Source organism: Chiloscyllium plagiosum, chromosome 21, assembly GCF_004010195.1.
Source record: "Chiloscyllium plagiosum isolate BGI_BamShark_2017 chromosome 21, ASM401019v2, whole genome shotgun sequence".
Classification (NCBI taxonomy): domain Eukaryota; kingdom Metazoa; phylum Chordata; class Chondrichthyes; order Orectolobiformes; family Hemiscylliidae; genus Chiloscyllium; species Chiloscyllium plagiosum.
Window position 1 is genome coordinate 58309408 of NC_057730.1, and position 15931 is coordinate 58325338.

The window sequence follows — 15931 nt, forward strand, 5'->3', positions numbered from 1 at the left end:
GTAACCCTGCATTTCCCATAGCTAATCCACCTAGCCTGCACATCCCTGGACTGTGGAGAAAGCCAGAGGTAACCCATGCTGACGTGGGGAAAATGTGCAAATTCCACATAGGCAGTCACCCAAGGCTGGAATCAAACCTGGGTCTCTGACGGTGATGAGTTGACAGTGCTAATCATTGAGCCATTGTGCTGCACCATCGGTTATCTGTCAGTTTAGTGTCTACAGTTAATAATTGTAAATATTTCTGTAGCTGTAGTGATTTGTTTCAAAATTGTTTGGAGGCCTAACTTTAATGTGTTTTAGTGCACCATTAATAGGTTTTCTTGTTTATCTTAGATTATTTTATGACTTCTGGAGTTTATTTAATCTTCAAGGAGAATCGGTAACTTAAAGATGAAGATTGAGTTTCTATTTTCTTGGCATTTTGAGCAGTTCTGGAATAAGGTTGGTAGATCAGTGCAGCTGAAAAGGGATGGATGTATGATGAGATAGGTTCAATTAGAGTGAAGAGTCGGTGTTTCTCCTATACCAGAAATGTTGGGATAAACCCTGAAGAGGCTGAGTACATGTAAACTCAAGTATGTAATGGCCGCACAAAGTAGCAGTCGAACAGTTGACGTCCCAGTGGCTTAATCCGACTGAGGTGTTGTATTCAAAGATTCTGAGTGTATTTTGTGTGATGCTTTAGTTGCGCTAGTAGGGTTTATTTTAGATACCAGACAAAAGCTGTTTTCTTTTCAATGCAATTTATAAAGTGGTTTTGGGATTAATGGAATTACACTTGTACAGGTACACAATCCTTTATCGGAGACGCTTGGGACCAACTGGTTTTCGGAATTTGGAATTTTTCAAATTTTCAGATTAAGTGCCAGTTCAACAATGAAATTTCAAAAAAATCTTACTGAGCAGCAGACTCACGGTGAGTAGTGGGCTCTGAGACAGAATTCAGGCCTGCCAGAGCTGGGCCATCCCCTGCCATGTCGCATCTGAGTGACATGCATCGATTGGGTGTGGAGTTGAGTTAACTGCACGCCAAACAGCCAAAGAACAAAGAAAATTTACAGCCCAGGAACAGGCCCTTCGGCCCTCCAAGCCTGAGTCGATCCAAGTGTACTGTCTAAACCTGTCGGTCAATTTTTAAGCATCTGTATCCCTCTACTCTCCACCTACTCATGCATCTGTCCAGGCGCATCTTAAATGAATCTACCGTGCCTGCCTCCACCACCTCTGCTGGCAACACGTTCCAAATGCCCACCACCCTCTGTGTGAAGTACTTGCCTCGTGTATCCCCCTTAAACTTTCCACCTCTCACCTTGAAAGCGTGACCTCTCGTTATTGAATCCTTCACCCTGGGAAAAAGCTTGTCTCTATCCACCCTGTCTATACCCTTCATGATCTTGTAGACCTCAATTAGGTCCCCCCTCAATCTCCTTTTTCCTAAGGAAATCAAACCTAATCTACTCAACCTCTCTTCATAGCTAGCACCTTCCATACCAGGCAACATCCTCGTAAACCTTCTCTGCACCCTCTCCAAAGCGTCCCCTGCACTCCCAGATCTCTCTGCATAGCAACTTTTCCCAAGGCTCTTCCGTTCATTGTATAATTTACTCTGGAATTAGTCTTGCCTAAATGCATCACCTCACATTTGTCTGGATTGTAAACCATCTGCCACTTTTCCGCCCAACTCTCCAGTCTATCTATATCCTCTTGTATTCTCTGACGGTCCCTTATGCTTAATGAGATAAAAATGTCACACAGAAACCATTTAGACTTTGGAAGTTTTTGGATTTTGGGATTTCAGATAAAGGTTTGTCTACCTTTACTGTTTTCAAAAAGTCGTTCACTTTGAAGTAATTGAGGCAGGTCCTAAGTCTGCCACAGCCAAAACAGGACTGAACCTGTACTGTAAATGCTGATCCTAGCCACAAGCTAACCATCTAATCAACTGGGAGAAAGTGAGGACTGCAGATGCTGGAGATCAGAGCTGACCTGAAGAAGGGCATATGCCCAAAATGTTGATTCTCCTGCTCCTTGGATGCTGTCTGACCTGCTGCGCTTTTCCAGCAATACATTTTTCAGCATCCAATCAACTGGTCTAACTGTCCCCTTTGGTCTCTACAGCATTTTCATTTGACCTACTTTCCTTGTTAAGGCTCAACCTTGATAAGGATTGGATTATAATATACAGACGTTATAAAAGTCGAAGGTTGTTAACTTGCATTGACAGATTCATTTCTGTGTTATTACCCAGGATCCTGGTAAGAAACAACGTGACAAAGCAGAGGACACAGCAGTTGGGAGTGACTTTGAGCCATGGTCTGGAAAACGCACCTATATACTTACACGGTACACGACTACAGAAAAACTTTCCATTGTAAGAAATTTTTACATGTTCTTCAAATGTTTAATATTATGTAACAGCATTCAAAGGTATTGCATTGTTTTATTCTTCTACCTCAAAATCTAATTCTGAGGAAACAATTTGGACAATTGCCTTTAGCTTGACAGTGTTTAAACAAACTTGATAATGTGTGAGATGCAGGATGTCATGAGTGGTGTGCCACAGGACCTGACACTCAGGTCCTAACTCTTCTATTGTTTAATGACACAAAGACAGGTAGGAAAGTGAGTTGTGAGGAGGACATAAGGAGCCTACAAAGGGACATAGACAGGCTAAGTGAGTGGGAAAAGACCTGGCAAATAGAATACAATGCAGGTAAGTATGAAACTTTTCATTTTGGCTGAAAGAATAAAAAGAAATGTTACCCAAATGGTGTAAGGTTGCAGAGCTGTGAGATGCAGAGACATCTGGATATCGTAGTGGATGAATCACAAAAGGACAGTATGCAGGTATGCAACTCATCAGGAAAGCTCAATAGAATGTTGTGATGATTGAGAGGAGAATTGAATGCAGGATTCGTGAAATTATGCTTCACTTAAAAAGGGCTTTAGTGTGAGTGCATTTGGAGTACAGTGTACTGTACTGGTCACCATACTTTGAGAAGGATATTAATGTGTTGGAAGCAGTTCAGAGAAGGTTTCCTCGAATAACACTTTGAAGAACAGATTGTCTTAGGTTGACTCCTTAGGTTGTGTCCTCTAGACTTCTTAGAAAAGTCAGAGGTGACTTAATTGAAGCCTCTAAGATCTTGAGGGGACTTGATCTTGAAAAGCTGTTTCCCCTTGTGGGAGGATGTAGACCTAGAGGTCATAATTTAATAAAAAAGACCATGCCCATTTAAAACAGTTTTTGCTTCCTGTCAGACAGTTGAGTGTCTCTGAAATTGCATTGCTGAAAAGATATCGGTGCAGAATTTTTAAATATTCTTATGGCAGAGGTAAATTCTTGATACAGGGGACATGGTGGCTCAGTGGTTAGCACTGCTTCCTCATAGTGCCAGGGAATTGGGTTTGATTCTGCCTTCGGGTGACTGTCTGTCTGTGTTGAATTTGCATGTTCTTCCTCTGTCGACATGGGTTTCCTCCAGGTACTCTGGTTTCTCCCACAGTCCAAACATGTCGGGTTAGTGGATTAGCCATGGAACATCCAGGGTTACAGGGATAGGGTGGGTATGGAGTCGATGGACCTAATGGTCTGCTTCCATCGGGTTTCTATGATTATCAAGGGATGAAAGGTTATCAGACAAATGCAGGAATGTGGAGTTGAGGTTAAGATCAGATCAACTGTGATCATATTGAGTGGTGGAGCAGGCTCAAGTGACTGGCTACACTTGTACTTGGTTCTTTTATAATATTTTAAAGATTTAATTGTAAGAGTATACTGTCAGAATGTCCAGATGTTTTTGTGTTCTGACATGTATAACTGAATGTAGTAATTGTAGTTCAGAATTTATGATCCAACAGTTTCTAGTATGCAATCCAAATATCTAAGAGATTCGAATGAATCACAAGTAACCAGAGTGACTGTGAAAAACGTGAATGTTCAAGATGGTTTGTGGTTTATTTTCATAATATGATACAGTTGCATACTGCTTTGTAAATTGCATGTTGAAATTACTTGCCATTGTGTCTCAACTTTGCTGTTATGGTACTTGTACCATGTAATAGTCTGTTTGAGAGTTTATAGCTTTTACGAGTGAAATTAGGAAGGAACATTTGGGAATAAAAGGTGTCAGTTGTGCAGTAATCACAAATATTCATTGTTTCCACAAAGACTGTTAAGTTTATAATATTTGAATGCAGGCAGTCAAAACACATGGAACTGAATGATGCATGTTTTGTTTTCTACTGTAGGATAGAATTCTTGCATATTTTAGGAATAATTCTGACTTTTTATGCATTTATTTTACAGAATTTATTTCTGGGATCTGAGAAAGGTAAGGAATATGTTTGCTTCAGTGAAATGTATGACTTTCACCTTCAGTCAAAACTTTCACAATTTGGCAGGGTTGTGGAAGTCTGGAGGCGATACACTCTGATCATAAGGGTTGGAGTAGAATTAAATCAAGTTGTTGTGGCTGATATGTTTCTCAACTTCATTCTCCTGCTTTCTTCCTATAATACTCAACCCCCTAACCAATCAAGAACCCATTTATGACTGTCTTAAATACCACCAATGATTTGACCTCCATAGCCCTGTCCAACAATGAGTTCCATAGATTAACCATCCTCTGGATGAAGAAATTCATCTGTAGCTCAGTTCTGAAAGGTTATCCCTTAAACTCTAAAGCTTTGTCCTTGGATTCCAGTCTGTCCCACTTTTGGAAACACCTTCTCCATATCCACTCTATCCAGGCCTCCCAGTATTCTTTGTTGTGTACATGGCAAAGGGGTATCCATGGGTTCCAGTTATGCCTGCCTGTTAGGGTATATGGAACAGTCCATCTTCTGCAGCTACACCTGCACCATTCGATACCTTTTCCTCCGCTACATCGATCAATGTATCAGTGCCACCTTGTGCTCCAACAAAGAGGTTGAACAGTTCATCAACTTGGCGAACATCTACCACCCTGACCTCGAGTTCACTTGGGCCATCTCGGACACCTCCCTCCCTTTTCTGGACCTCTCCATCTCCATTTCCAGTGACCGACTCAACACTGACATCCTACTTCAAATCCATTGACTCCCACAGCTTATCTGGACTACACTGCCTCCCACACCCTCTCCTGTGAAAACACTATTCCTTACTCCAATTCCTCCACTTCCATCACATCAGCTCCCAGGAGGACCAGTTCCACCATAGAAAATCCCAGATGGCCTCCTCCTTAAAGGACCACAATTTCCCCTGCCATGTGGACAATGTTGCCTTCCAGCACATCTCCACTTCCCACTTCTCTGCCCTTGAACCCCACCCCTCCAATCGCAACAAGGACAAAACCCCCTTGATCCCCACCTTCCAACCAATCATCCTCTGGATACAGTGCATCATCATTTGCCATTTCTGCCACGTGCAAACAGATCCAATCACCAGGGATATATTTCCCTCCCACCCCTATCTGTGTTCAACAGAGATTATTCTCGTTAGGTCCATGCCCCCCCACCAGCTCAAACCCCATTCCCGACACCTTCCCCTGCCATTGCAGGAAGTGAAGTGTAAAACCTGCGCCTACCCCCTCCCAAACTCCATCCAAGGCCCCAAAGGGTCCTTCCACATCCGACAGAGATTTACTTGCATCTCCACATATGTCATCTACTGTCCATTGCTCCCAATGTGGTCTCCTCTACCTTGGGAACTTGTGACTTGTGGAACATTTCGGAGAACATCTCTGAGACACATGCACTGAACAACCCCGCTGTCCTGTGGCTGACCACTTCACTTCAACTGCCCCTCCCACTCCACCAAGTACGTGCAAGTTATGGGCCACCTCCACTGCCAGATTCTAGCCAACCGACAACTAGAGGAATAACACCTCGTTTTCCGCCTTGGGGCTCTCCAACCACAACGGATCAGTGTGGATTTCACCACATTCCTCATCTCCTCTCCCCCCATCTTATTTCAGATCCAACCCTCCAACTCAGCACCGCCCTCTTGAACTGTCCTACCTGTCCATCATCTTTCCCACCTATCTGTTCCACCCTCCTCTCCAACTGATTACCATCACCCCCCCACCCCAACCTCCATCTACCTATTGCATTTCCAGCTACCTCCCCTCCCCCACCGCGCCGCTTCCCATTTATCTCTCAGCCCTCTCCCACATTCCTGATGAAGAACTTATGCTTGAAATGTCAACTGTCCTGCTCCTCGGGTGCTGCCTGATCGGCTATGCTTTTCCAGCGCCATACTTTTTGATTCTGATCTCCAGCATCTGCAGTCTTCACTTTCTCTCAGCATTCTGTAAGTTTCAATCAGATCCCCCCCATCGACCCTCTAAAACTCCATAGTATAGAACCAAAGTCCTCAACCGCTCCTCATATGACAAGCCTTACATCCTCCAGATCATTCTTATAAACATCCTCTGAGACCAATACATCCTTCCTAGATAAGGGGCCTGAAACTGCTCACAATATTCCAAATGTGGTCTGACAAGAACCTTATACAGGCTCAGCCGTACATCATTACACTTGTAGGAGAAAGTGAGGACTGCAGATGCTGGAGATCAGCGTCAAGAGTGTAGTGCTGGAAAAGCACAGCAGGTCAGGCAACATTAGAGGATCAGGAGCATTGACATTTCGAGCAAAAGCCCTTAATCAGGAATGAGGCTGGGAGCCTCAGGGGTGGAGAGGTAAATGGCAGGGGAATGGGGCTGGGGGGAAGGTAGCTGAGTGTGCAATAGGTGGATGGAGATGGGGGTAAAGTGATAGGTTGAAGGGTAGGGTGGAGTGGGTCGGTGGGAAGGAAGATGGACAAGTCATGGGGGTGGTGCTGAGCTGGAAGGTTGGAACTGTTCAAAGTTTGTGCGAAGATTTGTAGCTCGGGTGCTCGTTGTTGTGGTTCTGTTCGCCGAGCTGGAAGTTTTTGTTGCAAACGTTTCGTCCCCTGGCTAGGCGACATCATCAGTGCTTGGGAGCCTCCTGCGAAGCGCTTCTTTGACCTAGCAGCACTAGAATGCACACTCAGGAACAATGGACTGACAGAAGAGACACAACAAACAGTGAGACAAACTGTCGTACCTATGATAATAAGGAAAAGACAAACACATAACCTCAACACCAAGGAGAGGGAAGCACTGAAATCACTAAGAAACGATAAGAACATAATCATACTACCAGCAGATAAAGGCAGAATGACGGTCATCCTAGATAAATGTTGATGGAGTTTGTGGATGAATGCCATGCCTCTAGGAATTCCCTGGCTGTTCTCTGTCTGGCTTGCCCTATGATAGTAGTGTTGTCCCAGTCGAATTCATGTTGCTTGTTGTCTGCGTGTGTGGCTACTAAGGATAGCTGGTCATGTCATTTCGTGGCTAGTTGATGTTCATGTATGCGGATTGTTAGCTGTCTTCCTGTTTGTCCTATATAGTGTTTATACTGCACAAAACTCTATATAGGACAAACAGGAAGACAGCTAACAATCCACATCCATGAACATCAACTAGCCACGAAACGACACGACCAGCTATCCTTAGTAGCCACACACGCAGACAACAAGCAACATGAATTCGACTGGGACAACACTACTATCATAGGGCAAGCCAGATAGAGAACAGCCAGGGAATTCCTAGAGGCATGGCATTCGTCCACAAACTCCATCAGCAAACACATCGACCTGGACCCTATATACCAACCACTACAGCGAACAGCTGAAACTGATAACCGGAAGCGGCAGGGACAGACCACTATAAACACCGGAGGAAACATCAAAGAAGCGCTTCGCAGAAGGCTCCCAAGCAATGATGATGTCGCCTAGCCAGGGGACGAAACGTTTGCAACAAAAACTTCCAGCTCAGCGAACAGAACCACAACAACCTTTTAAATGTTGTAATTGTACCAGCCTCCACCGGGGGGGAAATGAGGAAAATGCTGAAATCCACATTGATGCCCTGAAGTTCAAGGGTCCTGAGGTGGAAGATGTGTTCTTCCTCCAGGTGTCTGGTGGTGAGGGAGCGGCGATGGAGGAGGCCCAGGACATGCATGTCCTTTGCAGAGGGGGAGTTGAAGTGTTCAACCATGTGGTGGTGAGGTTGGTTGGTGCGGGTGTCCCGGAGATGTTCTCTGAAATGCTCTTGTGAGTAGGTGTCCTATCTCCCTAACATAGAGGAGACAGCACCGGGAGCAATGGATACAGTGAATGACGTGTGGAAGGCTAGGTGAAACTTTGCATGTGGAAGGCTCCTTTAGGACCTTGGACTTGGGGGAGATGCGGGCGCAGGTTTTTGCAATTCCTGCAGTGGCAGGGGAAGGTGCTGGGAGGTCTGGGTGGGTTGGTGGGGGGGGGCGTTGACCTGACTAGGTTGTTGTGGAGGGCACGGTCTCTACAGAAAGCGGGGAGAGAAATATATCTCTGATGGTGGGGTCCGTTTGTAGGTGGCAGAGGATGTTGCAATGTATGTAGAGGTTGGTGGGTGGAAGGTGAATACCAGGAGGGTACTGTCCATCATTATCCTTGTACTCTAGCCCTGTTGAAATTAATACTAACATTGCATTTGCCTTCCTAACTGCCAACTGAACCTGCATGTTAACCTTGAGAGAATCCTCAACAAGGATTCCCAAGTCCCTTTGTGTTTTAGATTCTGAAGCCTTTCCCCATTTAGAAAATAGTCTGTGCCCCTCTTCTTCCTCCTAAAGCACGCAACCTCACACTTTCCCACATTGTAATCCACTTGCCATTTCTTAGCCCACTCTTCTCATTTGTCTAAGTCCTCCTGCAGCCTCCCTGTTTCCTCAACATTACCTGTTCCTCCACCAATCTTTGTCGTTTGCAATCTTAATAGCAATGTCCTCAGTTCTTTTGGCCTGTTCATTAATGTATAATGCAAATAATTGTGGTCCTAGCACTGATTCCTGAGAAACTGCGCCAGTCACTGGTTGACATCCTGAAAAAGACCCTTTTATCCCCTCTTTCTGCCAATCAGCCAGTCCTCTATCCATTGCCAGTACCTTGCCCCTCTCACTATGGGCTATATGTTAGTAGGCAGCCTTCTGCACGACACCTTGTCTGAAGCCTTTTTGAAATCCACACAGATTACCTCCACAGGCTCTCATTTGTCTAACTTGCTCATTACCACCTCAAATAAGTCGAACAGGTTTATCAGGTAAGAGCGCCCCCTCCCCCGCACTTCAGGATTTGAGTCTAGTTGAATTTGAGACTAATTCTCAAAATGCTTCTGAGAAGGCATTAATGAGGCTTGAAGATTGTCGTTGCCGCTCTCTCAGAAACATTGTCATTTGCATGAAGAAGCTTCTGTTGCGGTTGTTGGTGTTTACTACTTGAAAAGTTTTCTGTCCGTCCCGTAGACAATGTCTGCATCGCTGAGAAGCTTCTTCTTGACAAGATAAAGAATGGTGATGATAAAGAGAGCGAAAGAGCTGAGGGTGATGACACATCCCTGCTTCACTCCTGATTTGACCTCCAAGGATTCTGTCATGTTATCATTGAAGACTGTTGGCAACATTTTGTTAAGGCAATCCTTTGACAGGATCTTCCATAATCTCACAAGAAAGGAATTGAATTGAATGAGCTTTTATTGTCATGTGTACTCAGATGAGTACAGTGAAAAGTTTACAGTTATTACATTATAGTGCCATCTTGCGTACAAAGATACCTCACTTATGGATATGAGAGGTCACAGTTTTAGGAAACAACAGTTAGAAAAGTCAAGAAATAAATAGTCCAGCATTGTGGGTCTTGGCAATACGTTAGAAAAATGAAGAAGTGAAAAGTTCAGAATATTGGTCTTTCCGATCCAGTACATGCGGCACTGGCCTCTGGGGCGACCTCCACCTGTGCTGCTGCCTGTGCCGGACCCACCAAAGTAGGATTTGTCGCATTTTCTCGGTGCCAACTCTTCACTGCTGGGCCCATTTCACTGACACTGCTGAATGCACACTTGTCTCACAAACCTTAGAGTTCTTTGAGATGGTGACCAAACAGGTGGATGAGGGTAAATCAGTTGATGTAATGTACATGGTTTTCCGTAAGGTGTTTCAAATGTTCCCCACAATAGGCTATTCCAGCAAAAACTGAGGCATGGGATTGAGGGTGATTTAGCAGTTTGGATCAGAATTTGTTTTTTATTCACTTGTGGGACTATAGTGTCACTGGCTGGCTAGCATTGATAGCCCATCCCTATTTGCCCTTGAGAAGGTGGTGATGAGCTGCCTTATTGAATTGCTGCAGTCCACCTGCTGTGGTTGACCCACAATGCCCTTAGGGAGGGAATTCCAGGATTTTGACCAGCGACACTGAAGGAACGGTGGTATATTTCTAAGTCAGGGTGGTGAGTGGCTTGGAGGGGAACTTGCAGGTCGTGGTGTTCCCATGTATCTGCTGACCTCCTTCCTTCTAGATGGAAGTGGTCATGGGTTTGGAAGGTGCTGTCTAAGGATCTTTGGTGAATTTCTGCATCTTGTAGATGCTGCTGCTACTGAGTGTTGGTGGTGAAGGGAATGGATATGATGCCAATCAAGTGGGTTGCATTGTCCTGGATGGTGTCCAGCTTCTTGTGTTGTTGGAGCTGCACTCATCCAGGCAAGTGGGGAGTATTCCATCACACTCCTGACTTGTACCTTGTAGATGGTGGATAGACTTTGGGGTGTCAGGCGGTGAATTACTCGCCACAGTATCCCTAGTCTCTGACCTGCTCTTGTAGCCACTGTGTTTGTGTCGTGAGTCCAGTGGAGTTTCTGGTTACTGTTAACCCTAAAGATGTTGACAGTGGGGGATTCAATGATGGTAATACCGTTAGAATGTCATGGGGTGGTGGTTAGTGTCTCATTGTTGATGGTCATTGTCTGGCATTTGTGGTGTGAATGTTACTTGCCATTTGTCAGCCCAAGCCTGGATATTGCAGATCTTGTTGCATTTGACCACTGTTTCAGTAGCTAAGGAGTCACGAATGGTGCTGAACACTATCATCGGCAAACCTCCCCACTTCAGACCTTATGACCGAGGAACGGTCGTTGATGTAGCAGCTGAAGATGGTTGGGTCGAGGATCCTACCCTGAGGAACTCCTGCAGAGATGTCCTGGAGCCAGCTGTAAGAAGACAGGGGGTTGTGGTTGATGGGAAATGTAACTGAACTCCAGGATGAATTAGTGGTTTACCACAAGGATCTGTTTTGGGGCCACTGCTCTTTGGCATTTTCATAAATGACCTGGATGACAGCATAGAAGTATGGGTTAGTAAATTTGCGGATCACACTAAGGTCGGTGGAGTTCTGGACAGTGCAGAAGGGTGTCTCTGGTTACAGAGGACATAAATAAGCTGCAGAGCTGGGCTGAGAGGTGGCAAATGGAGTTTAATGTGGAAACGTGTGAGGTTATTCACTTTGAAAGGAGCAACAGGAATGCAGAGTACTGGGCTAATAGTAAGATTCTTGGTGGTGTGGATGAGCACAGAGATCTCGGTGTCCATGTGCATAGGTCTCTGAAAGTTGTCACCCAGGTTGATAGGGTTGTTAAGAAGGTCTACGATGTGTTAGCTTTTATTGGGAGAGGGATTGGGTTTCGGAGCCATGAGGTCATGTTGCAGCTGTACAAAACTCTGGTGGAACCGCACTTGGAATATTGCGTACAGTTCTGGTCGCCGCGTAATAGGAGGGATGTGAAAGTTTTGGAAAGGATGTTGCCTGGTATGGAGGGAAGGTCTTACAAGCAAAGACTGAGGGACTTGAGGCTGTTTTCATTAGTGAAGAAGGTCAAGAGATGGCTCAGAGGATTAGGTGGGATGGATAGTGAGGAGGTGTTATTGGATCTGCTTTCTGTTCTTAACGTGAATGAAGTAGCAAGCCTAGAAGTGGTAAGTGCCAAGGCAATGCCTGTAATCTTTCAGTCTTGTTATCTAATATTAATACCCTGTCCTCTCTCCCTACCACTCCCTTTTATTAAGTCTCTTCCTTTTTAACTATGTGTAGAAGCTCTTGCTGTTTTCACATTTCTAATTATCATGATTTTCATACTCCAGTTTCTTAATTTTCATCAAGTTTGGTTTTTTTTTCCCCAACTTCTTTACTTAAGGAGAGAATAACTGCAGAATTCCCAGGTGCTTTCAGATCAAGGTGTTTCATTCAAGTCGTAAAGTTAGTACAGAGGTACAGAGAGTAAAAAGGCTCATATAATGCTAGCCTTTGTTAGGAGAGGAACGTGAAAGCAAGGCTGTTATACATTGAGATAGGTCTCACTAATGCTGAATATTGTTGACTGTTTTGGAATCCTTAATTGAGGGAGGATGTAAAGTGTTGACAGTTCAGAGGAAATTTCCTTGATTACCTGGAATTAGTGCATTGTCTTGCAAAGGAAGGTTGGATAGACAGAGCTTGTAAACAATAGTATAAAAAGAGCAAGGAGTATCTTGATTTGGAGTATATAAGATCCTGAATGATGTTGACAAGGTGGAACTGTTAAGAATGTTTTCTTCTGGATCAGACCAGAACTAAAGTGCACAGTTTTAAAATCGGAGATCGTCATTTTAGGGCAGAGAGGAGGAGGAATCTTTTTCTCTCGTACGACTTTGAACCTCTGTCTTAGATGCTCGAGAGTGGGCATATTGAGAATTTTTAATGTACAAGTGGATTGATTCTTTAAAGAATTATGGATGCTAGGCAGTTGAAACAATGAGTGCTGGAGAAGCTTTGCAGGTCTGGCAGCATTTGTAGAGAGAGAAATGGAACATTGAGTCCATTGACCTGTCAGAATAATCCAAAACTGTAAAGGGTCACTGGACTCAAAATATTCACTTTATTTCTCTTTTAGTTTTATTAGTAGATTCAGGATTGGTGCCAGAACAATGGGGGTTTGTAAACAACATGCTTGTTCCAAAAAAAAGTTTAAGAAACGAGCAATGCTGGTTGGAATGTGGGACCTCTGCCCTTCAATAGAAAGAAGCCCCATCCTCTGGAACTACCTGGTATTCTGTCTGGCAGTGGCAAGAGCTTGAATGTGCACTGTGGCTTTGAGGGAGGACAGTGGATGAGTGAGGTGGGTCCATGGTACTGTTTGGGAAGGATTTGGCCAGATTAGGGTGGAGGGTGATATGGTTAGGTTTTTTTACAGTAGGCAGGTAGGAAGCAAATGGTGGTTTTATCACTGAAGGGTGTGTGATACTATTATACTGGTGTGACACCCTTGAGAGTAAGCCTCTTGCCCACTCCTGTGAAGCTTTAAAACAAAACAGGCTGCCCGTGCCAAATGTATTATAGTGTAGGTAGTATATAGACCAGCCATTTGGCTTTATAACAAGATCAAGTGACCATTATTTATTTAAATACATCAGACGACTGCAGATTTCAGAGCCCATGTGAGGGTTATGCTGCTGGTATGGTGTACATGAATTCCAAAAGAACTTGATATAGCACAACTGACGCATGAACAAAATTAGAACTCATGGTGTAAAAGGGCATTAGCAACATTGATACAAGATTGACTGACCAGCTGTGAAGTCATGGTTCGTTAATGTTCTTGAACTGCAGAAAGTTGTTGCCCCTAGGGTTAGATTTGGGGCACTTGTATTTCCTGATTCATTTTTATATTAATGAGCTAGACCTTGGTTTACAGGGTGCCATTTCAAAGCTTATGAACAATAGAAGACTTACAGTATTTGTGAACTTTCGAGGCAAGTACAGTAGAGCTTCAAAATAAAAGACATTCATTCATAGAATATACAGACAAGGAGCAGATGAATTTTAATGCAAAGAACTGTGAATTGATTTATAGCTGCAGGAAGATTGAGATGAGTTAACTGTTTAATTTGCAAAGAAGTGTATCAGCTGAAGGGGGAAAAAAAGCTCTTCACACAGTGGTCCGTGTTTGGAATGTACCACCTGGAAGCTTGGTGGAAGCACGTTTTAATTAAGGCATTTGAGAGCATTGTTTATTTGTACTTAAGTAATCTTTCAATGTGCTGCTTTATAGAGAAAGCAGGAAAACAGCACCAAGTCCAAATGATGAGGATGGGCTGAATGGCCTCTTTCTGCCCCATAGCAGTTCTACCATTCTGGGCACAATTCTCAAAGGGCTGTAGGAGTAGAAGGACCTGGTGTGTAGATTCTGCAAATTTGAAAAGTTAAAAATGGCACTGTTCAGGTAGCGTCTGTGAATTGAAATCATTGACTTTTCAGATCAATGACCTTTTCAGGTCCCTGAATTAGAATTCTATTTGAAATATTATTGACCTACCTGAATTATTAACTCTGCTTCTTTCAGGCAGGTATTGCAGGACGTGGAAGTATACATGCAAAAAATATGCAAGTTGAGGGAGTATTTAACAAAATGTGCAGAATTTTGGGCTTTATCAATAGATCTCGACTACAAAACAGTTATTTTTTAAAAAAAAAAGCTGGTTCAGCTTCAACTGGAGTGTTGTTTTCAGTTCTGAGTGCATTATGTTAGGAAGATGTGAACGAATTAAAGAAGGCATTGGTTCCAGTCATGTGAGAATTTCACTTCTGCAGAGAATACAGAAATTAAGGTTGCTTTCCTTAAAAGAAAATAGATGATTGAGATGAGATTTGATATGGTAGAGGTGTTCAAACCATGAGTCTAGACAGTAGATAGGGAGAACTATGATGGGAAGGATTGAGATCAGAAGGGCATAGTTTAAAGATAATTGGCAAAGGGAGCATGGTTTTTTTTATTGGAAAACCTTTAGTTGGAATATACTGTCTGAGAATGTGGTAGCACCAGATTCAATTGTGTATTCAAGTTAGAATGGAGGCACTTTCTGGAAAATGCGAATGTGCAACCTACATGGAGAAGAGGAGAATGGCAGTGGGTGCTTTGTTCATTTAAAGAGCCAGTGCAGATACAGTGGCCGCCTTCTGTACTGTGACAAATCAATGATTCTATAGTCTAGTTGTATAAATTTAATTCTTGGCTATATTTGATCATAGGTAAAGCCACAAGTCCTGGATCTGCTGTTTCAGAAAAAGTGAGGACTCGTTTAGAAGAGTTGGATGACCTGGAGGAGGTAAATGTGAATTTTCTCAAAGAATTTGCCTGTCGGACGAGGGAAGGGGGGGGGGTAAAGACTGTTAACTAGTGTAATTTAATTAATTGAATAGAAATAGTGTTGAAGACTAGAAGTTGACTCGAATAATCTGGCTGCAGGTTGCATAATTCCACTTTTGAAATTAATTGCCATTTTTTCTGAAGAACATTTTACTTTACCATTTTTCTTGGATTACTGAAGTTCTGGGATATGAGACTACGAATGGAGCACAAGATGGGCCAGAAACACACAATAATGCTGCGGGATGCTGGAAATGTAAAACGAAAACAGAAATTACTGGAAAAACTCAGCAGGTTGTGGAGAAAGAAATAGTGAATGTTTTGGGTCTGAAGTCTGATGAACCTGAACGTTGATTCTGACTCGACTTCCTCTCCAGATGCTGCCTGATCTGCTGACTTTCTCCATCGATTTATTGTGTGCAATTTTGGTCGCCATACTATAGGAAGGATGTGGAGGCACTGGAACAGGTGCAGAGGAGGTTTACCAGGATGTTGCCTGGTATGGTAGAAAGATCGTATGAGGAAAGGCTGAGGCACTTGGGGTTGTTTTCATTGGAGAAAAGAAGGTTTAGGGGTGACTTGATAGAGGTGTATAAGATGATTAGGGGTTTAGATAGGGTCGACAGTGAGAATCTTTTACCTCGTATGGAGTCAGCTATTACAAGGTGGCATAGCTTTAAATTAAGGGGGGTAGGTATAGGACAGATATTCGGGGTAGGTTCTTTACTCAGCGAGCCGTGAGTTCATGGAATGCCCTGCCAATAGCAGTGGTGGACTCTCCCTCATTATGAGCATTTAAGCGGGCATTGGATAGGCATATGGAGAATAGTGGGCTAGTGTAGGTTAGGTGGGCTTGGATCAGCGCAAC

At 43.6% G+C, this 15931-nt stretch overlaps 1 protein-coding gene across 1 annotated transcript in view; it reads left to right on the forward strand.

Moving 5' to 3' along the window:
- Nucleotides 1–15931, forward strand: part of vps35l (VPS35 endosomal protein sorting factor like) — a 154495-nt gene that overhangs the window by 9025 nt on the left and 129539 nt on the right. Inside the window, exons 4-6 of the mRNA XM_043712168.1 lie at nucleotides 2252–2374; nucleotides 4313–4337; nucleotides 14946–15022. Of these exons, the coding sequence (XP_043568103.1) occupies nucleotides 2252–2374; nucleotides 4313–4337; nucleotides 14946–15022 (225 nt within the window). The remainder of the gene's footprint in view (nucleotides 1–2251; nucleotides 2375–4312; nucleotides 4338–14945; nucleotides 15023–15931) is intronic.